Source organism: Fundulus heteroclitus, chromosome 15 (assembly GCF_011125445.2).
Source record: "Fundulus heteroclitus isolate FHET01 chromosome 15, MU-UCD_Fhet_4.1, whole genome shotgun sequence".
Lineage (NCBI taxonomy): Eukaryota > Metazoa > Chordata > Actinopteri > Cyprinodontiformes > Fundulidae > Fundulus > Fundulus heteroclitus.
Genome location: NC_046375.1, coordinates 4,154,469 through 4,176,133, shown reverse-complemented (window position 1 = coordinate 4,176,133; position 21,665 = coordinate 4,154,469). Strand labels below are relative to the sequence as shown.

General features: G+C 42.1%; 1 protein-coding gene across 2 annotated transcripts in view; it reads left to right on the top strand.

The window, feature by feature from the left end:
• jag2b (jagged canonical Notch ligand 2b) overlaps positions 1-14,828 on the top strand; it is a 55,964-nt gene extending 41,136 nt beyond the window's left edge. For both annotated transcript variants that reach the window (XM_036147230.1, XM_036147229.1), the window contains 14 exons: positions 2,824-2,986; positions 3,090-3,251; positions 3,329-3,442; positions 3,608-3,721; positions 5,789-5,902; positions 6,206-6,322; positions 7,599-7,626; positions 8,234-8,319; positions 9,213-9,326; positions 9,473-9,588; positions 9,891-10,148; positions 10,264-10,395; positions 12,175-12,325; positions 12,431-14,828. In XM_036147230.1, the coding sequence (XP_036003123.1) occupies positions 2,824-2,986; positions 3,090-3,251; positions 3,329-3,442; positions 3,608-3,721; positions 5,789-5,902; positions 6,206-6,322; positions 7,599-7,626; positions 8,234-8,319; positions 9,213-9,326; positions 9,473-9,588; positions 9,891-10,148; positions 10,264-10,395; positions 12,175-12,325; positions 12,431-12,948 (2,187 nt within the window). In that variant the 3' untranslated portion in view covers positions 12,949-14,828. The remainder of the gene's footprint in view (positions 1-2,823; positions 2,987-3,089; positions 3,252-3,328; positions 3,443-3,607; positions 3,722-5,788; positions 5,903-6,205; positions 6,323-7,598; positions 7,627-8,233; positions 8,320-9,212; positions 9,327-9,472; positions 9,589-9,890; positions 10,149-10,263; positions 10,396-12,174; positions 12,326-12,430) is intronic.
• Positions 14,829-21,665: the final 6,837 nt, after the last annotated feature.

Here is a 21,665-nt window from a genome sequence, read left to right as displayed (position 1 = left end):
TTTTTAATATACACAGTGTGTGACTACATGTAGGTTATCGGCGAGAAAACTGACACTTTGGTGCATCTCTGGGACCCTGAATAGAGGACATTGCTGGTCTTAAGCCAGTCTGAATTTAGCTTCTCTACTATAAATGTGAGCCTCCCTGAATGAGGAGATGCTGGAGTGTTGCCCGCGCCTCCAGAGCTGCGATGCCTGCTATGGCATGATGTACATTCCTGTACTGTCGTGCCAAAAACTACGATGCCCCACAGCATCATAGCTCTCTGATGAGTATCTCCTGTCGGGTCATTAGAAATTTGATTGTGTAACAGTTTTCGCCCGAGCCCCCGATCTGATATGAGTGGAAAAAGCAGACCGACTCATTAGACACAGAAGAATCTGACTAGTAATGTCACTTTATAAACCCGCACTGAAAGCGAAACTAAGACGCAAAGGCCTACAAGTTGAAGCAATTCTCATAACAAAAGCTATTTGATTGATTGAACGCATGAAATTGCGTTAGGTCTTGCAGATATATTCGGTATAAAAGCCTTGGTTTAGTCCAATGTAAAGTCTTTGTGATCTTAACCGTTGAATGTGACATTTCAGAACGACCTTAAACTTCAGGATAATCTTTGTGTCGAGCTGCCTAGCAGTACAATACCATGATTTATTGACGCACTCAGACATGAACCGACAACACGCTGCATTCTTTTGGCAGGGGGGTGTAGTTGCGTCTGACAGTTTCGGTAAAATAAACCATACAACCACGAATTCGACCACCCTGTTGCCCTGCTGACCTCTCTTGTTCACCACCTTAAATGGCAGTGAGGTCCAACACAAAGTTTATGCACAGTAGGCTTCTGTTTACACGAAAGAGATTTTTTTCTCTGAACGCCTCGTTTTTAAATAATGGCAGCAAGTCACGTTGGCCTCTAGCCGGGACGATTTATCTCTATTATTGTTCTCCGCGGCTCTGTGTGACGGGCCGCAGTTAGCATTTGCTCTTTTTTCGAGATAATCTTTCTCTTTGCTTCCTCGGTTTCTCCCATTGTGTCCTCGGCAAGGATTTTGTCTCAGAATAATCTTGCAAGATTAGGGAACCAAACACATTAATTCCTTTGAGCTTTAGGGAAAGTTTTTTTTTTCCTAAGGCTCAATTCGTTTGCTTACCTTTTTTTTTGTTTTGTTCACGACAACAGTGGCTGACTGTTAAGCTGCTCATCTGAACATACTTGAGCTCGTCTGTCTTCACCGCTGCTTTGGTTTCACTTGCTTCAATACCTTAATGGCTTTTTTTTTTCTAAGTGCAATGATGGTGCGTTTAAAATGCCAATCCAGAGGCCCGCTTCATCCATTTCAGAACCAGCTTCGATGTTTTTGATTCAGATCTTTATCTTGTTCGAAGGCAATATTGTGTCCAAGATTCAGCCATCTGATCCAAACTGTGAGCCTCAGAAGAAAGGAAATTGGTTAAGATATTGAGACGCAAAAAGCAGGCTGACCTCTTCTGTGACCTGAAAACTGCGGTCCACAGTGAAGCCTAGACTAAAAGGGTTCCACTGCTGGAAGATAAATGCCTTCAAGCTTAACTTTAATTTGTGAGCTCCCTGCACAGACCATCAAAATGCCTGCTGGGGGGCGCATATCGTCAAAGGACACAAGAATTGAGCTATATGACCCCAGGGGGAAGAAGAATATTTCGAGAAGTCTGTCAAGCATGGTGGTGGCAGCATCATGCTGTGGGTCAGTTTCCCTGACAGCGGTAATACTTCCAAATTCTCAAACTTTACCTTTTTTAATTAACAAATATTTGGTTTAACACAACTGGGTGTTTGATCAGGATAAACGCATCAACACTGGTTTTGGAATGAATATAGCAAGTCAACGTAAAAGCTAGCCCTGACCTCAACCCTAATAATAAATGTCCTGTCCAATACGTTTTTAATTTAAGTATTTTTTTTTCCCACAAAGAGGGTTATTTTGTCCAGAGAGGATTATGCCAGAGGCTCGAAGATGGCTACAAATAAACCTGAGGTCGGAGTGAAACTTCATAAACACCCTTTTTAACTTTTTACTTGGATTGTTTGCATATATTTTTGTCTGTGGGTGTAATTTTAAACCTGGGTGTATTTGAGAATTTCTGCAATAATTTAAAACTTGCGCACCAGGTTCGTTTTTTTTTTTTTTTTTTTTTTTTTACTATGCATACAAAGGCTATTTCTAAACATTTATACTTAGTCTATCGTTTAATCTTTGTTATTTTCCCAACTACTTTAGATTACAAATGTAGCCAGCGTCATATTAGCCTTCTCTTGTCTGTCTTATGGCTTTGTTTATGTTGAAGCAGTAAAGATTTCACTTTTGTAGCTTCAGTTTTGATGTGACCGAGATTTCTTGCAGCTGTTGACATGAGCAAAAGCAAAAATGTTATTTCAGAATCACATTTTTCATTTAGATTTGCAATTGACGTTTTTTTATTTTTTTTTTTTTTATAGCGAGTCAAATGGCGCTTGCAAACAATTGTGTAACCTAGGGGTGGCCGTAAACCCAAAAAATAAGATGCAATCAAAATACAGATGGTATTTTTGTTAATATTAAAAACACTGTCACAATTTCTTTATGGGATTTTTATTATTTTTCCTTATTCCTAACAAAAATCTTTCTTTAGTTGTCAATCATTGCAGTTAAGGTGCAAATGTGTCTTGCTGTTTGGCCTCTGGTAGCAATCCTCGTTTGGTGCATTAAAGGAACCCTTTTATTGTTTTCTTTTAATTATTGGGTTAATCTGTGTAATGCAATGTGTTTAATAGAACATGCCCTTCTTCTCACTTCCCATAGATCTCGTACTACCCTCCCGCCGATGCCTGTGATTCCGGCCCCTGTGAGAACGGGGCGACTTGCCACAGCATGGACCAGGACTTCTACTGCGCTTGTCCCGAAGGCTACGTGGGAAAAACATGCGAACGTGTAAAGGAGGCCTGCCAAACTACAACATGTCAAGGTGCCTCTAGAACCACGCAGCCATGTAACAACCCTGGAAAAAAAAATTATGGAGTATAAAAAATGTGTTTTAACCTTTTTTTATTTTTTGTTATCCTTTGCAGTAATCGACAGCTGCGTTGTTGCAGTTCCCACCAATGACTCGGATGGAGTGCAGCACATTTCGTCCAACGTCTGCGGTCCGCGCGGGCGCTGCATCAGCCAACCCACGGGCAACTTCACCTGCATCTGCGACCCGGGTTTCAGCGGCATCTACTGTCATGAAAGTACGTATAGCCTTATGTTATAAAATCCTCCGGGTTGACTGAATTAGAGTTAACTGTAATGTCTTTGTTTGTTTCAGACATCAACGACTGCATAGACAACCCGTGTAAGAACGGCGGGACCTGCATTGACGGCTTGAACTCCTTTCAGTGCTTCTGTCCGGACGGCTGGGAGGGTCATCTCTGTGACCTCAGTGAGTTCGTCCTCTGTTTGGAAAAAAAAAATCTCTGCAGCTTTCAGAAAAGAGAAAATCCCACTTTGGGTGGAGCTCCCAGAGGCACCGCACTTAATCTCCCTGTATGGCTTGGAGTTAGATGACTCATTCTCCCATTCAATGGTAACCTTTCTCCTTCCGCAGACGTCGACGAGTGCAGACACAACCCTTGCAAAAACGGCGGACGCTGCATCGACTTGGTCAATGACTTTTACTGCGAGTGCACCGGTGACTGGAAGGGCAAGACCTGCCATTCCCGTGAGTTGTTTTCCTTCCTGTTAACGCCGCCGTTCGTGTCGACGACTTCCAGCTCCGTTCTGTGGCACAAGTCCGCCTATTTGTAACTAGTTGGCAGTGGTCAACACGTTTGAATCCACTGTAAGTCTATAAGAATGCAAACTGGTACAGTTGTAAATAAAATGGCACAATTATATTTATTTAACCAGATGAGACCCAATAAGATTAAAACCTCCATTCATGAGGTTGACCTGGTCAAGAAAGGCAGCAGCACACGTCACAGTGGACAAGACGACAATAACTAAATAATTAGTAAATTAGCAACTTGACGAATAAATGCAGGAATTGTTTTTACAGCAACAGTAAAAAATCTAAGACTGTAACTATTTAAGATGTGAACGCCGGCATTAATCGAGGGATTTCCATTGTTGCTTTCTTAAGACGGAGAGGAAGGCTTTGAGAGAAATTAGCTTGAAAGGTTTCGGCTCAGACTGGAGGGCGTTTCAAGCAGAAGGGGCTGAATAACTGAACGCTTTCCGTCCTGATTCATTTTCCATAATGAGGTGCAGAAAAACACTGAAATCTAATTTGATCATAAGGAGGCATAACGGTTCTTAAAAAGGCGCATAAATAAGTGGGGAACCACCCACTAAGAGCCTTGTGAACTAGAGTCATCCAGTACAAATTCATTTATAAAACTATAATTGGCAAAACTCCTCAATGCCTTCAGACTCATCAGTGTTTCACCTCCCACGTGTCCGGACATCACTTGGTCAAACTTAATTTCAATTGGCTACGCCCAATAACGGGAACGATTTACAGAAAACATTAAAACTGAGTATTACCACCCCTATCTACCTTCATCACCACAATGAAAACAGTTGTTTCTGATACATGAAACTGTTTCTGGTTATTTAGTCCACGTTACATGTGTGTAATATATTGTAAATGGTGATTAAGTGGTCTCATGTTGTCTGTCTTATGGGAACTTTTTTGAGTGTATGTTTGTTTTTTACTGCTGTATGATGCTGCCTCTTGACCAGGTTGTCGCCGAAAATGAGGATTGGTTCTCTAGTGACCTACCTGGTAAAATAAAGTTAAAATATAAAATAAAGTATGCCGCCTTGCATTTAAGGCATGCATGCCAGCTTTAGCGTGAAGTTCACAGCGGTGGGTGAGGCGGCTGGAACCAACAAACCATCTCAGGACAGTAGTACGCCAGAGTCGAGGATTGTAGGGAACAGGTTGGAGCGCACGTAGGCGCAACGTCGTGCAGACGGGAAAGAGTCTGAGCTGAAGTTCCGAGGGAGAAACATGAATAGTTTCTGTTATAGAAAATGAGCTTAACCTCAATTTGGAGATCAAATATTTTAAGATGACCTTTAAAAGAAACCTCTACATCAGTGAATAAACCCAGGTGCTTGTAATTGGTGACAAGCATGAGAGGTTTTCCTCAGGCAGTTTTAATTAACTGTATGTTCTTCGGAGAAGGAAAGGAATTCGGGGTGGCAAAAAAAATCATTATTTTGGATTTAAAGTTTCGATTGAATTTCTGCAGTCCACCTTTGCAGCAGTCTGGAGTCTGTGATCGAGTGTGAACAGCAGATAGTTACAGAAACATCTGCATGACGATGAAATGGAAGTTTTCAGTACTGTTCATGTTTAATATTGTCAGATTCATTGACGATAAAATGGAGAGATAGATTTATATTAGGGGAAAAAATCAGGCCAAATTGACCTGTCCTTCCATCATCGATCCATTAATCTGTCCATTTATTGTTCGACCTTAGAACTATCCATCTCTTTCCTTCTTTCCTCACTTCCTTACAGCCATCACCATTTACATCTTCCATATTTAATAAGTGCTGTAGGAATATGTGCCATAAAATCATAGTACATTATTTTGCACTCTTGTTTAAAATCTAAAAGGGATTCTTAGCTCTAAAGAAGTACGGCATTTTGGTATGAAACGTGCTTACAGCTCCGGCTGCCCTTAAGCTGAAAGCAAACATGCCGTCTGACTGAAAGATGTTCATATTGTGATTTGTGAGAAGGGAATAAGTTTATTTTTTATTTGAATATGAACAGATGAGAGTCAGTGTGATGAAACCACCTGCAGTAACGGCGGTACCTGCTACGACCACATTGATACCTTCCGCTGTTCCTGCCCACCTGGCTGGGGAGGAAAAACGTGCAACACAGGTGAGGCACTAGTTCCCCCCCCCCCCCCCCCCCCGACGTCAACGCTCATTTTTACTATATGTAGCTTTGCTTCAACTAGTTTAAGATTATAAAATGTACGTTATGTATTTAGTAGGGAATTCTGACTATACGTTTAATGGTTCTAATACATTCATGATTTTGGTTACTTGTAATTACTGGAGCATGTTCTGCAATGCCTTTTTCCTGCCAGTTTTGAAATGTGATTTCCTGTGAAATCTTCTGTGTTCGTGCTTGTGGGCAACACTGTAATTTTTTTTTTTCTCCTCCTCCCACTTTCGGCAGCCAAAAACAGCACTTGTGGCTCCAGTCCTTGTTTCAACGGTGGGACGTGCGTAGGAGGGGGAGACACATTCTCCTGTATCTGCAAAGAGGGCTGGGAGGGCCCCACCTGTGAACAAAGTTAGTGCCTCTGCATTGCTTTTAATGTAACCAGCAGGAAATGCACTGCAGCTTAAGCAACTCGTTTACCGACGGGGCTAAAGTTATTCAGCTTTGCAGACTAGAGACGCACCGATCAGTGATATTTGCAGCCGATTTGTGATAATAGATTTTACAAGATAGAGAATAGCTCTAACTTTTTTTTTTCCTCACCTCCAAATATAAAAGCGCACCTTATGACAAGGAATATGTGTTTGTTTATAAGATCTTTTTTTTTTTTTTTAAACAGTTGTCAATCGGAATATTTGAATAGAAAATGTTTTGCTGTTATGGGATGGATTCCATTTTAAACGGGCTTTAGCATCTCTTGCTAGCAATTAGCGCACATGAATTGCTTAGCATTACCAGGTGTTCATATAGAATAAGGAAACCCTTACCTGTGTGACTTCCAACAGATTGCCAACATTTAATAACCCAGCGTGCTCCACAGCAGAAGTTTCTTTGCTAAAATGCAAAAAAAAAAAAAAAAAAACTTTCAAGATGCTGCCATACATTATACTGTTCTTTTTAAATGTGTTCTTACTGCCGTTGTGCTTCCTCAGACTTTATTTTACACATCCTCACCAATCCTGGCTAACTGAGTCTTCCATAAAACGGCGAGAAGAAAAAAAGAAAAACTCATTGTGCCATTTAATAGTGCTTGGTGTGTTGCTGCCACAGAACAGGGAAATAAAGTTTTATTTTTTACCTCATCTCTGTTAAAGACACTATTATCAGTGGTCTGATCCTTTAAACTCTTGGTAGACTTGCATATATCTGCAAGAACTTGCGACATAAAAGAATCAAATCTGCAAATTTGGGTCCAAACTTTACCACAATGTGTAAAACATTGAAATAACGTCTACAAATGAAATTTGTCACATGCAAATCTGCGGCTAGATGATTTGCTTCATTCACTCACTCGTGGCTGTTTTATCAGATGTCCTCTAAATTGGGGAAATTGAAAGGGGGTGGTGGCCCAATGGGTAGAGCAGGGCCCTTACATCCTAGGAAAGCTGCAAGTTCCCCGGTTCAGATCCCACAGAGCATTCTGGGTCCCTGAGCAACACCCATAACCCCAGAAAGCTCCCCAGGCGCCTCACACTGGCGGCCCACCGCTGCCGAACGAATGGGTTAAAAGCTGAGGACACATTTCATTGGACTGTACAAGAGTTACAATAACAGATGCAGAGGGAATGACTAGTTTATCAGAACTACCTTAAATAACCTTTTCTTTTGTTTTTTATTTCTTCAACAGACATAGACGACTGCAACCATCATCCATGGTATGTAACGCTCACCGTTTTGCACCCTCGCACACATCTGTCCTCGTCTCCCCGCCTCCCTCCGTCATCTTTGCACTTTACACAGACAATGTTGGCTGCAGGGGTGACAGGCCTTTAAAGGCCGGTGGAACCTGCCCTAAAACCGAGACTCAAAGGGTGGTATCTCGGAGGGGGGGGGAGGTGCGCTCCGATATTGAATAGGACAGTGAGAGGTGGGAGTTTTGTGGGGAGGACAAGAGTCCCACCGACCCTGTGGTGAATGCAGGTGGGGGTGCGTGTGTGTGTGTAGGGGTTGGGGGGGGGGGGGGTTGAATGGCAAAGGGGAGATGTAGGGGTCCATTCTTCCCGTGCGACCTGGGGGGAGCTCAGCTTTGAGGAGGTATGGAAGGAAGGCACGATGAGAGGAGGGGAGGGGCGGGACTGGACACACCTATTAGCATCTGAAAGGTGGAGGCTTGTATTGATGAGCTGAATTGAGCTTTGTGACCCGCGCCACTAACACACACACACACGCACACACACAATGTACTCTGCCGCAGCTGGAAAGGATGTCCAGCCTAATCTAATCGGGTGTTTTTTGTTTTGTTTTTTTTTTCCTCTCTCACAGTTACAACGGCGGCATCTGTGTGGACGGAGTCAACTGGTTTCGCTGCGAGTGCACCCCCGGGTTCGCCGGTCCAGACTGCAGAATAAGTGAGTAAACTCTGCAAATAAGTCGCACTACCGGCTAAAACAATACACGTCCAACGTGCCCGAGATCCACACGTAGTCATGGCACCACTGTACATATTAAAACGGATTTAAGAAGGCAGCTTGGAGAAAGATGAAACCGTGAATTAAACTGACATATCGACAGCTAACACCAAGCCCTCTACACTTTTTTTTTTTTTCTTTTTTTTTTTTTTTTCTTGGTTCTTTGACACCTCGGGGGGGTCAGAGGTCATCCCTCCTCCATACTCACACGGTCACACTTTCGCACACACAAGACAAATTACCCAGTGACCCTGAAACTCTCCTTCTCTTCCTTTGTTGGGACCGGATAGAGTTCACCTTTGTTGTCTAGCTTGACTATGAGAATTCTCTCCTCCACATTGAGTTTATGTGATAAGACGGCCAACAGGGGACCAAAGGTTTGCTCTACATTTCAGCGGACCCGGAAGCTGAGATCTTTCTAACGTTTTATGCTCGGCGGCATCGATCCGCTAACCCCGAAACGATCTCGTTAGATTTGGCTGCTCGTCCCGCATGGGGTTAACGGGGACCACAGGAAACCCAGACGCCCCTCTTCCCCGGCAAGCCGTGTATCAGCCAGCTTGCAAAGGGGGCTAATTTAAACTGCCTGTATCTTTTATTCTTTTTGTAATGATCCATATTCCATAACTGTAGGTGAAAGCTTTTAGCATAGATGGACCTAGAGTAGTTCTGGAGATGCTATTGACCCAAATGTCATCCTTGTATGAGTTAACTATCCTCTTCGAAGTTGCTTAAGTCCCACTACTAGGGTTGCTCTGATTCTCCCCTGTGTACTAATACTAAGTTTTAGACTGATTTTGTGTTAATTACTGTGCTCTTCTTTCCCCATGTAGACATAAACGAGTGCCAGTCATCTCCCTGTGCCTACGGGGCCACCTGCGTGGATGAGATCAATAGCTTCCAGTGCATTTGTCCTCTTGGTCGATCAGGAGCCAGATGTCAAGAATGTAATTATCTTTTTCTTTTTTTTTCTTTTAATAGTGCATTTTTTTTGTTTTTAAGTATTCTTATTGTCGGACCAACTAACGTACTCAATCATTACTGCAAACATCCGATTACCAAAGCTCAACATTGACCCAGTGTTTGTTTATAGTCATCGGCATTGGAAGGACTTGTCACTATGCCGGGCTGCAGTTTCCCCACGGCAGCCATTGGGAGGAGGAGTGCAACAACTGCCACTGCATCAACGGCAAAGTGCACTGCTCAAAGGTACGCGGGCCCTTTCTTCTCACTCTCATACCATGTTGCAGCAGTGTTTTGCAGGCCGCTTCGCGCCGAGTCAAGATTGCATGCACCCCAGCAGTGGATGCTTGCTGAAAACAAACGTGCAGTCTTTGGAAACCTGTGTGAGGACTGGACATGGTTGCTGTGCGTTTTTAAAGTTCAAACAACAAACAATCGACGCTCCGAAGTCGCTAATTGACCTAAACAAGAAATGTCTAATTACCACTGGAAATTAAATGATCTGGCAAAATAAAACAAAGCTTTACGTTCTGTCCGTGTGACACCAGGTGGTGTGCGGCCGCCGCCCCTGCCGACTCGAGCCGTCAGACGCAGAGAAGGGAGAGAAGTCCTGCCCAGCTGGACAGGAGTGTCTGGAGCACAGCTTCTACACCTGCTTCTCCCAGCCCTGCGATCAGTGGGGGGTTTGTTCGATGGCTGGGCCCCCGCCTCTCCAAGCAACCACCAAGTGCCAGCCGAACAGCGGCCATTTGGACAACAGCTGCGGCCGCATAACTCTTGTTTTCAACAGAGACAAAGTCCCGCCCGTGAGTCATCGCTCTGCGCGTCGTTTCTCCTGTGGCAGCCTGTGGTTTTGAGCTCTCCTGAGTTTTGCACCGACACTGATAAAGTCTATGCATGTGGTTGCATGCGTCTGTGCAGGGGATCACGGTGGAGAATATTTGCTTTGAGCTGAGGTATCTTCCCGACACCAGGAGGCTGGCGAAAGACCACGACCTTCTTCTTTTGTGCGACCTCTCCCAGTCAAATCCAGATGCTGTAGAGGTGGCCATCGTAAGTAAAGTACAACTGAACACATCGCATATTCTGTATAGTCATTTTAATCTAAGGCGCAGTGTGGCAGGTCGTTTTTTTTCCCCCCATTTTCTGTTGGATTAGGTTTTATTTCTTAAAAAAACGACTGATATTTCAGTTGTTTATCAGATAAAATATGTTGCACTATAAGTCGAAATTAAGATTTAATAATAAAATTTGGAAGGTTCTGAAAAACTTCTTTAAGTCTCAGAAAAACGTAAACAATTGGGAATTTTGCACTGCTGGCCTGCTTATTATTCCGCTTTTGCAAATCAGCTCAACGAGTCTATAAGGCTGCAATATTTTAACCAATCAAACTATCAAGAAAGCCATAATTTTAGAAATTATTTTGGACTCAGTATGGAAATTTCTCTATTCTCACAAATAAGAATGCGATTCTTTGAGGATGTTACTGTAGTTAGCCAAGTTTAATAAATTACTTAATAGCAGATTGTGGTGCACCAATGTCTGCTATTGAATAAATGTCAGTGGACAGATGTGAAATGAAAAAGAGTGGTTATTAAAAGACAAATACTTCCTGTTATACATTTGCCATTGTAAGAAATAAAAGAAAATGTGTATAATTTATAATTTTGCTATAATTAAACACTAAAAAGCTTCCATCTGCATCATCCACATGTGCTGGTATCGTTCCTGAGTTGCAGTCAGGGGCCTCACAGAATCAGTCAAGGGGCTATAAATGGTCACCAGGCTGCACTTTAGACCCACTGGTCTACATAAACAGTATCTTATGCCTACATACAGCATTAAACACTGCCACACATTACTATATTAAAATCAGGTTTAAAACACTTTCAGGCTTTTCTATATTCAGGCTAAAGTGCATTGGGCCTAAGACAGAACCATGGTGTATGCCCCATATATCAATTTTTGACTCCTTCACTCCTTAGGAGGTTAAAGTTGCACATTTCAGACCAGACTTTTTTTTTTTCTCACTCTCCTTCGAGCAGTTGCACTTTGTTTTTGAAGACTTGCTTTACTAAGTTGTTCAGTCTGCCACATCAGAAGCGTTTCTTGGCTGCAGTCGGGTCATTTCAAATCAAACCACACCAGAGATGTTTATTACTAGAATAAATCAATTTGGAAAAGTGGTTAGAAATGGATCACGGAAGCTGTGCAATGTGCACCGCAGCCTCTTTGTTCCGCCATCTCCGCTTTATTTAAAAACCGTTATTCATCTTCAGTCTTTTTGCTGTTTCACTCGCGTAGAATGACTCTGCAACAGGGGCGGTTCTAGACAGGGGCCAACAGGGGCCCATGCCCCTGTAGAAATGGCCTTGGCCCCTGTTATGGCCCCTGTACTAAAAGCATGATGTTAAAAAACTTCATGATTATTTGCAATGGCAAAGAAACCATAACTGATTGGTCACTTTGACCAATATAATTTTTTACCTATACAGCTTTACTCTAAAAAGAATTTAAAACTTAAGATGTTTCACGTTTAGCTTTAGCCGTATTGAGCAGGGGGCAAAGTTTTCAACTGCAAGATCAGGGGTCTGGAACCTGTAGTTCCAGTGTTAAATATTGCCATTTTATTGTTTTTAATTTTTTTTCTGTGCCCCTGTGAAAAAACACTGGCCCCACCTTGGCCCCCCTGGTAAATTTGGTCTAGCCCCTGCTCTGCAACCTCCAGATTTAACACATCTACGCTGTGTGAATTTGTGATAGGGGCTGGAATGAATGCACATCCACTCTTCTTGTTTCTGAGCGTTTCTTGTGTTCTGTTTTGGCTTCAAGTCTTTCCAGCCCGAGAATCTGCCAGACCACAGTCTGATCCAGGAGGCTGCCAGCGCCATTGTGGGCACCTTATCCAAGAGGCACAACAGCACCATAATGCTGGCGGTCATCGAAGTCAAAGTGCAAACGCAGACCATGCCCTCTTCAGTGGGTGAGTGTTGATGAACAAGAGGCGTACCCCCACGCCTTAATTGGAAGTCATTTTTAGTTTTCGGAGTTTTAATTTCCCCCCCCCTTCCTCTCCCGTACGCCACAGATTACCTGGTGCCTCTTCTCTGTGTCCTCTTCTGTCTGCTCTGCCTCTTCTGCATCATCGTCTGCGTGTGGTGGACGAGGAAACGGAGAAAAGAGCGCGAGAGGAGCAGCCGGTCGGCTCCCGACGGTAACGTGAACAACCAGTGGGAACCGCTGCGTCTCGTGGTGGGACGTCAGCAGCAGCAGCTGAAGGAGAACAACAGGGAGGCCGAGCAGGAGCGCAAAAAGCTCATGGGCCCATCCTGTCGGACGTGTGACGAGGAGGAGGAGGAGGAGACGGAGGGCGAGCTGGAGCTCGAGGAGGAGTGCGGTGGAGCGGAGGCGGGAGAGGAGCTTGTTTATAAGTACTCTAAAACTGCGGTGCAGTCCAGTGGGGGCGTGATCTGTACCCTGCACAGCTCCAGCGCGCCTCTTAAAGCCCCCCACCGGACCCAAGGCTACAGCCCTAAAGACAACCGCTGGAAAAATGTCAGTGCCGTCTTGACTGGTCAGAAAGAGCTGAAAGACCATTGCGTGTAAGAAAGTTTAAAGGACAATGCAGAAGCAAGAGAGGCTGCAAGGCAGCTACTAACTATTCTATCATGTTTGGGACTTTTTTTTTTTTTGTTCTTTTTGAAAAGGAAACAAGGCTTTGTGTTCAAGAAGCCATTCTTTGATTTGGTTTATATGTTTTCGTCACTGTCGCCGAAGATGATTTTTTTTTTTTTTTTTTTTTTTTTTTTCTTCCTATTCAGGAGGTTTGAGCACAGTGGACATCTTTTGCTTACTTGTTACTTTTCGTTGCATACAGAAGAAGGCGCCGACATGTAATATATTATTTCAGGAGGCGAAAGAAGCTTCCCACTTTTTTTTTTTTCTTTTTTTTTCGGGGGGTTATGTAACTCTTCTATTTAAGTAACTTTTGAATTGTTGAAAAGGAATTGAAAGAAGAAAAAAAAAAGAAGCTGTAAGGATTGTTTACAGGCTGTTATGATTTTGTCAAAGTGTCAGTTCACTCTGCGGATTTGGACAAAAATGGGCTGTTTTCTCCATCACCTTCCAGCTTTCGCCCACCGATCCACCTGTGGCTGTCATGCCTTACCAAAACATTGGCCTGGAGGGGGGAGAGGGGACAAACCCCAGTGCCTACTACGTGGCCTTCCATGTTATGTTTTATTTTTTTTTTTCATTTTGTTTCTCTTGTGTCTCAGTTGTCTTGGCTGAAAGCTGTATTTGTAATATTTTGCAGTATTTGAGTTTGGTAGCAAGTGCCTTTTTCCAAGAGCTGTCGTGGCTCCGAGTCGTGCTGCCTATGTTTGACCTCCTTGTTCTCTGATCTCGAAGGGATTCTTGTACATTTAAAGAGTTCAATTTCACAGCAACGCCATTCAAGGTATTTGATCAAAGCAGAAATGACTACGCTGTACATACATGTAAATACTTAAAGGAGTCGCTGTGTATATTTGAAATAAGTTAAAGACAAGTCACACATTTTTATTATTATTGTTATTAATATTATTTTTATTTTTTACAATGTCATTTCTTTTATTTATGTCAGTTGATATAAGCCGGTTTTATAACAAGTTAACATCCAGAGTCCCACCGTTTGAGAACTTTTACAAAGAGGTACCACCTATAAAGGATTTTCTGAAGGGTTTATAAATTGTTTGGCACCCAGATTCAGTTTCTTTTTATAGTTCATCAGTAAATTTCAGTTATAAAACATAATAACTCGCACAGTTTAGACAAAAATTACTACCATCTCATAATGTATTTTATTTTTTATTTTTTTAAGCTTTGGAGTAACGAAAAGCATTCAAAACATGCCAACGTTGTAGCCTTAAAGTTTTCAAATCATTTCTAAACCCATCAAGAATCCTTTTTATTTCAGGTGCCTTAATGTAATAATTTATTAAATTTCGCATTTGTGTTCATCTTTTTATTTTTGTTGAATTTTATTTTTTTTGTAATTTTTCGTTGGTTTGTTTCCACTTGTTAAAGAACGCAATTCTCTCAAACCATTGTGTGGTGTATCGTGGCCGTGTTTTATTCACCAGAGTAAAACTCTCCATTTCTCTCACTTGCTCGTCTGTCATGGTGATTCCTAAAATTACACCGTTTGGAGAAAATAAAACAACCCAGCAATCCACAACAGCGGTCCTGAATGTGGATCTCGGCGGGTCAAACGTGGATTTCACTCATCCGCTTCGTGTTTTGGTTCAAAGGCTTTAACGACGGGAACAATGTCTTTTTTTTTTTTTTTTTGCTGTAATGCAAATGTTTTATTAGGTTACAAAGTTTCAAGGGGCAAAAGTTAACACCTCCCCCCACCCCCCTCGTTTTAACCCCTGTCATTGTCTAAAAACGACATTGTATTTCTGTAAATGGGACACGGCAAAAATAAAAGACTTAAAGATGCATCACTGTTTAATACGCATATTGTATACACACTTGTCCAAGGGACGCCCGTTAACTTTGTACAAAGTAAAAAGTTTTCATTCTTTCACTGAGTTTTATTTTTTTTTTTTTTAAATAATGATCCCACTCATTTATAGAGCAGTGCTGACATGGCGACTTTAGAGCCACAATAGAAGTTAAAAACCTGAGAAAACTCATTTTTTAAGTATGGTCTGTACACCGATGGGAACCTAATGGTGTTTTGTAAATGCTTTTTAATTGATCGCTGCCTCAGACATGTTTACCGCGCCAAAGTAATTCACTTTTTGAGCTCTAATTAAGGCTTTGTGTGCAGTGATAAACAGAAGAGGGCATCCCTAGTCAATACGAGCAGTGTGGTCATAATAAACACCTTTCACTCATTGACGTTCACTTGGGGGGGGGGAAACAAAACCCTTCCTCTTGTCTGAAATTAATGTTAATGTATCCAAATGCTTAATTCTCAGTTTACACAGACTTGCTGTCTGTTCTTTGGTGTTTTTGTGCAGCTGCTGTTTAAAAGATCTATCAAACCATTTAAATTTTACTGTGCGGTTAAGTATTTCCCACCTACCAGATTTCCCAATTTCACCATTTATTTTTTTGGCCATACTTAAATGCTTCAGATCATCAAACGATATTTCAATATCAAAGATGACCTGAGGAAATATAAAATGCAGTTTTCAAATTATTTAATTTATGAAGGGCGATAAAGCTCTCTAAACCACATTGGCTCAGTAGCTTGTTTAATATCCCCCTACCTCAATCAATCGATTTTATTGATTGATTGATTGACCTAATGCATAGTTATGCCCTAACATCTGCCATCGAGTCATTGTCATAAGGAGGCATTTTGGCATTTTTTAAAAAGTTGTTTTTCTGTTACGTTTAGGGTTTTTGTGTTTTAGTATGAGCAGCCTGATTTGGGCAGTTCCACTGCTTTTTAATCAGACTCAAGTCTGGACTTTGACTAGGCCACTCCAACACCTTGTTTTTTAGTCCGAGGTGGACCTGCCTGTGTGCTTTGGAGCATTTTCCTGGTGCATAACCCCAGTACCCTTGAGCACTGGGGTTGCAAACTGATGGTTAGGTATTCATCCTCAGGATTTTTTTGGTAAAGATCCCAGTTCATGGGTCCATCAATTAGGGCATGTCCTCCAGATCCTGAAGCAGCAAACCCGACCAAATCCCACTGCTGCCATCATGTTTGTCGGCATTACTTTTGTTCATGGAAGCGACCACAAAAACATAACCTTTGACAATATATTGAAATGCATACATTAGTTTTTGTCATAGTAAGGGTAAACCACAAATACAAGGACTTATTTTGCCCTAAAAAGTGTTGTCTCGGGTTAATGAGAAATTATTTGAAGTTGCTGAACAAAATAAGGACTTCATTCATGTTTGATATAGCAGTGCTAACAATCTAATTCAAGCTTAAAATCAAATCAAGTACCATAAACCCACTTTAATGTCATATTAGCCTCAACTGTCTAAATGATAAATGCTTAAAAAAAGTAACTAATTTTATCAGCAAAGTCACCATCTTAAGGCAATATTGTCATCTTTGAATTATAAAGGTGAAATCAACAAGGTTTTCACTTTGTGATCTTAATAAAAACTAATTAGAACAGATATGGTTATCCTCAACTTCTGTTTAAGATCAGTTGACTGAAATAATAAACATGTTTTTTGCAACTAAAGAGGGGTTTATAGAAAGATGGTGCCCTGATTTTAAGTCATTCTCAACAACAGCCAAGCAAAGAAAGAAGTTTCTTTCCTTTTGCCTGGTAAGCAGTGATTAAAAAAGTAAGCACATGGAAAATTTAAACCACACTTTTTTTTTTTTAAATCGCTGTAAATCATTTTAATCAGACTTTTTCCCCCAGTTACAGAATGATTAGTCTTTCCAGGTGACCCTGCATAACCTGCCCTTTCCCTCATCTGTATGGGCTGAGGAGGACCTGGATCGATGGATCCAATAATCTCGCCAGTCGGCCCACATCCTGCCGTAGCGCTCGCTCCCACTACGCCAATAGAACCTCCTCTCCTGCTCTGGGCCGATGCGTTCTCCGCCAATGGGAGGCTGGCGTGATTGTCTCTGACGGGGTGTTGGTGCGGTGGGACGCTTTACCTCCCGGGGTCCCTTGGGTGCCCGAGGCTGGCGCTAATGGGACCTTCCCTTGTCGGAAAGGCCGTGTCGAGTTACACAGCTTTGTGGAAGAGGTAGTGTCATCATTCAGGGGAGGAAAGGAGCTGATGATGTTTACGGATATGAGCATCAGCACTATCAGATCCTGGAAATAGGGTCTGGTTTATATATCTCCAACCTTCTGTTTTATGTCTATCCCTTTTCCTTTTTTTTTTTTTTTTTTTTTAACCAGACAGTTAAAGATGAGCTTTATGCTTTAACAAGATCAGACACTTTTAAATATGACTCACCAATTCACGTAATCATTTTTTTCTTACTATTAAGTACGGTTTACAAGGTTTGATGTGTAGAGCTAAAGTGAATGGGTTTTTCTTTTTTATACTTACAAAATTAACGAGACCCAACCAGATGGATTTACTTGCCATACATAACATCTTTTACCCAAAAGTAGGATTTTTCCCTAAGTGCATTTACAATTTTGGTGTTGCTCCTGGAATGATACAAGGATGGTTTTAATGTGGATAAACACACTCCCCTACCAGCTTTGGCCAGGATCTTCTTAAGGCATTAATTGTTTTGGGGGGTGGAATTGACGATAACATTTTACACACAACATGCTCATCTCGAGGACTCAGGACCCATCTCCCTCCTGAGCAGTATTTTCGTTGGAAACTCCCTTAATTCAGACATGTGCAAAGTGTAGCCTGGGGTCCATTTGCAGCCCCTGTACTCCTTTTTGGCTAATTTGTTCATTAAAATGATCACATTTTGTAGATCAGGTAAAAAAAAATTATGTTTTTCATTTTCATTTACTGGCCCAATTTTGTTCCACATGCCAAAATCTTTGGACTAGGGATGCAAAATGTATATATTTTTTGTCTATTTTTTTTATTTCTGTCATCAGTACAAGTAGTCTGATCCCGATTTGAATTTAGTTTTCACACCCTTAACAGGGAAACCTATTTGTAAAGTTTTATTTTTTGGAATCTTAATAAATAATAATTAATAAATTATCTATTTGCAATAACGTCCTTTAAGAAAAATGCTTTGAAGCCACACTCTCTAAAATGACAACCAAGACACGAAATAATGCGCTGGTCAAAAGGTTTTCTCCTAAGCTGTTGACCTGAGTACAATCCATTGTTGTTTGTCGTCAATCCCCATTCATATCTAATTGTGGGGTACGGCATAGAGCTGCGTTGTGCAGAGCCATTGCTTGGTAAAAAGGCAGTAGAGGTGTGTTGCCAAGCTGTCTTTGTGCCTGTCAACATCAATAAGCCCCACCGATTCCAGACTGCATTGGTAAACTGACACCAGATTCCAAAAGTGGCTCCTCGTCTCAGCCAAGGACATTTCTGCTTAGTGTGCTTGTAAACACATAGTACTACGCTACTACGCCCGTCTCAAAACAGATGAAAGCAGTCGGAGGGAAAATGAAGCTAAAGTGCAGTTTGCATGATCAGTGATGGTTGCACGGCTCCGTGTCCCCCCCCCCTCTGTGCTCACAGACGGACTGCTGCCTGTAGACTGTGAGAATATTTGGTGAGCTCTGCTCCCCTTAGCTGCCCTGTACATCTGTTGATGTGGGTCTCTGGGACCATCTGACAGCGGAGGCAGCTGGGTGACAGGGTTTTAGGCTAAGCCCTTCACCCCTTTTCACAGACACACACACTCACCGAGAGTCGACGGATGCACACACCGAGCGCTGCCCTAATGGGACATCAATTGGCACGTGCTGGTGGAAAGAGGGCTGCAGCTGGCACTGCAAGCTGACTGACTGAAGCAGCGAAAACAAGCCACGGTGCACAGACGGCGTGTGTTTGTATGGGGAGAGTGGGGTGTTTACTGCCGCTGCAGTAACCCAAACACACACATTCTGCACCGGGGTCTGGAAGACACGGGCTTAATGGGAAGGAAGGGTTCATGATAGTGCCCGGATTAAAAAAAATGAAAGGAACACAGTATGTTATTGAGTTATTTAAACATCAGGTATATTGATCTGGAGGGGAGGGGGGTTGACTTGATGCAAGGAGGTTGTGGGTTCAAATCCCAGCCTGGGGTCCTTCTGCAGGGCGTTTGCATGCTCTCCTTGTGCATGTGTGGGTTCTCTCTGGGTGCTCTGGCTTCCTCCCACGGTCCAAAAACAACATGGTCTTTTTAATTGTGTTTGTGCAGGATTGTTTGTCCAGAGTGTCTCTGTGTTGTGATGGACTGGGGACCCGTCCAGTCCTGGGTGTCATCCTGCCACCCAATTATCACTGCTGGCATAATTCGTATAATGTGAGGACATTTTTTTTTCCCTTGGAGGTTTTGATTAAGGCAAAAGCATGGGTTCAAACACACAACCTTGTAGAACTCTTTGACTTTATATCTACAAGCTCTTTCCTCCTTTTTGTCAGCTCAAAATATAGAATTTATTTATCAAACCTAAAAAAAAGCAATAAGACAAATGTGCAAGTCTCTTGTTTATAATTTGAAAGTTAAAAATCCAAAAGCATCTATACATTAAATATACTACTGTCATTAATTTATGGTACCGTCATTTTCGCACCTTTTTCATAGTTATAGTCAGGCATGACTTATATATTAATTTTAAATGGTAAATCATACTGACCAAGTAGAAAACTTTACCTCTACAGGCTTGTGAAAACTATATGCTGCTCCTGTACTTAAAAATGAATTGAAACATGAACTTACAGACAACAAAAACTGAACACACGTTTGTATGTTGTGCTGCTGTTTCAGTTCATAGCTATTCACGCAGCAGAGCGTTGCGTGGTGCAGCTTGAGAGCAGAGCTTATTTGGCTGTCCGTGAAGCTAATAACAGCTAGCGCTAGCTTACAGGTCTGTTTTCCGGACGTTTTACAACTTCCCTGATGCACGTGAGCTGTATGTTGCTCTGAAACAACAACGTACTGCTAGCTTAGCATGTAGCACTGTTACGTTCATGGTCTAATTTCAGCGTAATTCGCACAACTTTAAGCCTAACGGGCCGTTACGCTGAAGTGCGCTGACGAGAACTTTCTGGGTGGGAGTTGGTTGCGTTTTATGTTCATTTAACTCATTCAACCTCCCAGGTGTGTTCCATATTATTCAGCCGATTGTGGATGCAGCTGTTTAATTGAATACATTGGCTTAACTGATTAAATGTCTTGGATTGTGTGGAATCAATTTCTAAATAAATTTAAACTTATATATGCGCCTTACATATGTTATTTTCTTCTTTATGATGCATTTTCTTGACTGTTACGGCTCATATTCTGGAGCGATTTATATTCCGAAAAATACGGTCATTGGAACAAACCTAAGAAACACGTCTTATAACAGGTGGACTGCTCTCCCCCTTCACATGCAAGACTTCAGGCGGACGGGTCATGACACCCACACAAGCCATTTAACGATTTGGAGGGGTCAAAAGGTCAAAGGATGATAAACAACCTGAATGCATCTATTGCCTAAACGCAGCCAGAAGCGCTAGCCTGCACATCTTCATGTGAAGGCACGATGCCAGGTCATGTGCGGCCCTCCTGGCAAGATATTTCTGTTGAGAATTTGTCCCCAGACAGCTGGTTGGTAGAAGTGAAATCATGACCTCATGTCACCTAAATATAATGTATATAATGCTCACCCCACACCTATCTTTGTGTGAACCGACGGATGGAAAGATTGTGCTTTGTTGGTCTCACCACGTACTTTTCCATCCTCCTGTAGCTTCGCCTCCACATATTCCACGCATGTCTGTTTGTAAATGCTCAAGTAACAGCGTGCAGTGAAACTCAATATGCTGAACGGGGGATATGCAAGGTCAATTTGCACCTCTCCCAGTGATGTTTGGGAGTGTAAAGTACCCTCAGGAGCCTTTCTGAACCATGTTGCCAGTAAGTGCAATAAAATAAGATTAAAAGCTGAGGAACAGTGGAAAAAAAGGGCAGCAAGGAAGTTTTTAGATTTTTGTCTTGGGGAGTTTAATCGGTTGTCAAATCTGACAAAAGGATCCATTTCTGGCAGCGCTGCAGATTTTATTTAAAGTGTGCTACTCTAAAGGTACAAAACAATCAAAATATAACATTGTGAATTTGACTTTACTGTCTACAGGCAGGAGTGAAAGTAGTCTAAATGGATGTGTAGAACATTCGACATCTGTAATACATTTGAACTTCACAACATTATTTATAAATTGGTAGGTTTCCCTGGTTTTTGTTCCTGTGATTTGCTTTATTTGGACTTAATCCACCTCATGAACCCACAGATCCCCTGTTCAATTGCTAGTCTTAATTTACGTACAGAGCTTAAACTAGTCTCATAGCTTTAGTATTAAAATGCTGCTTACATTGAGTCCAGTTATGGAGGCCAGTGTAAAGACCTAAACAGACAGGATACCCAAAATCCTGGTCTAGGTCCAAAAGTCAGAAGCCTAATAGATGTCCGCAAGGCAGGGAAAATCCAGGAAACGAGATCAGGTCATTGACTTGGTAACAGGGCTTGAAAGAGATGCTGGACATCTACTCGCAAAAAGCTTTCAATAATCTGGATCCGAAAGTTGTTGAGTGCTTAAGTAGTCCATGTAAAAGGTGCAAATTATGAAGCTGATGGCAGTGGAGCAGAGGGGAAGATTACAGGTTAGACATATGAGCTTGATCCAGGAAGCTTTCTGGATGGGAAGTGAAA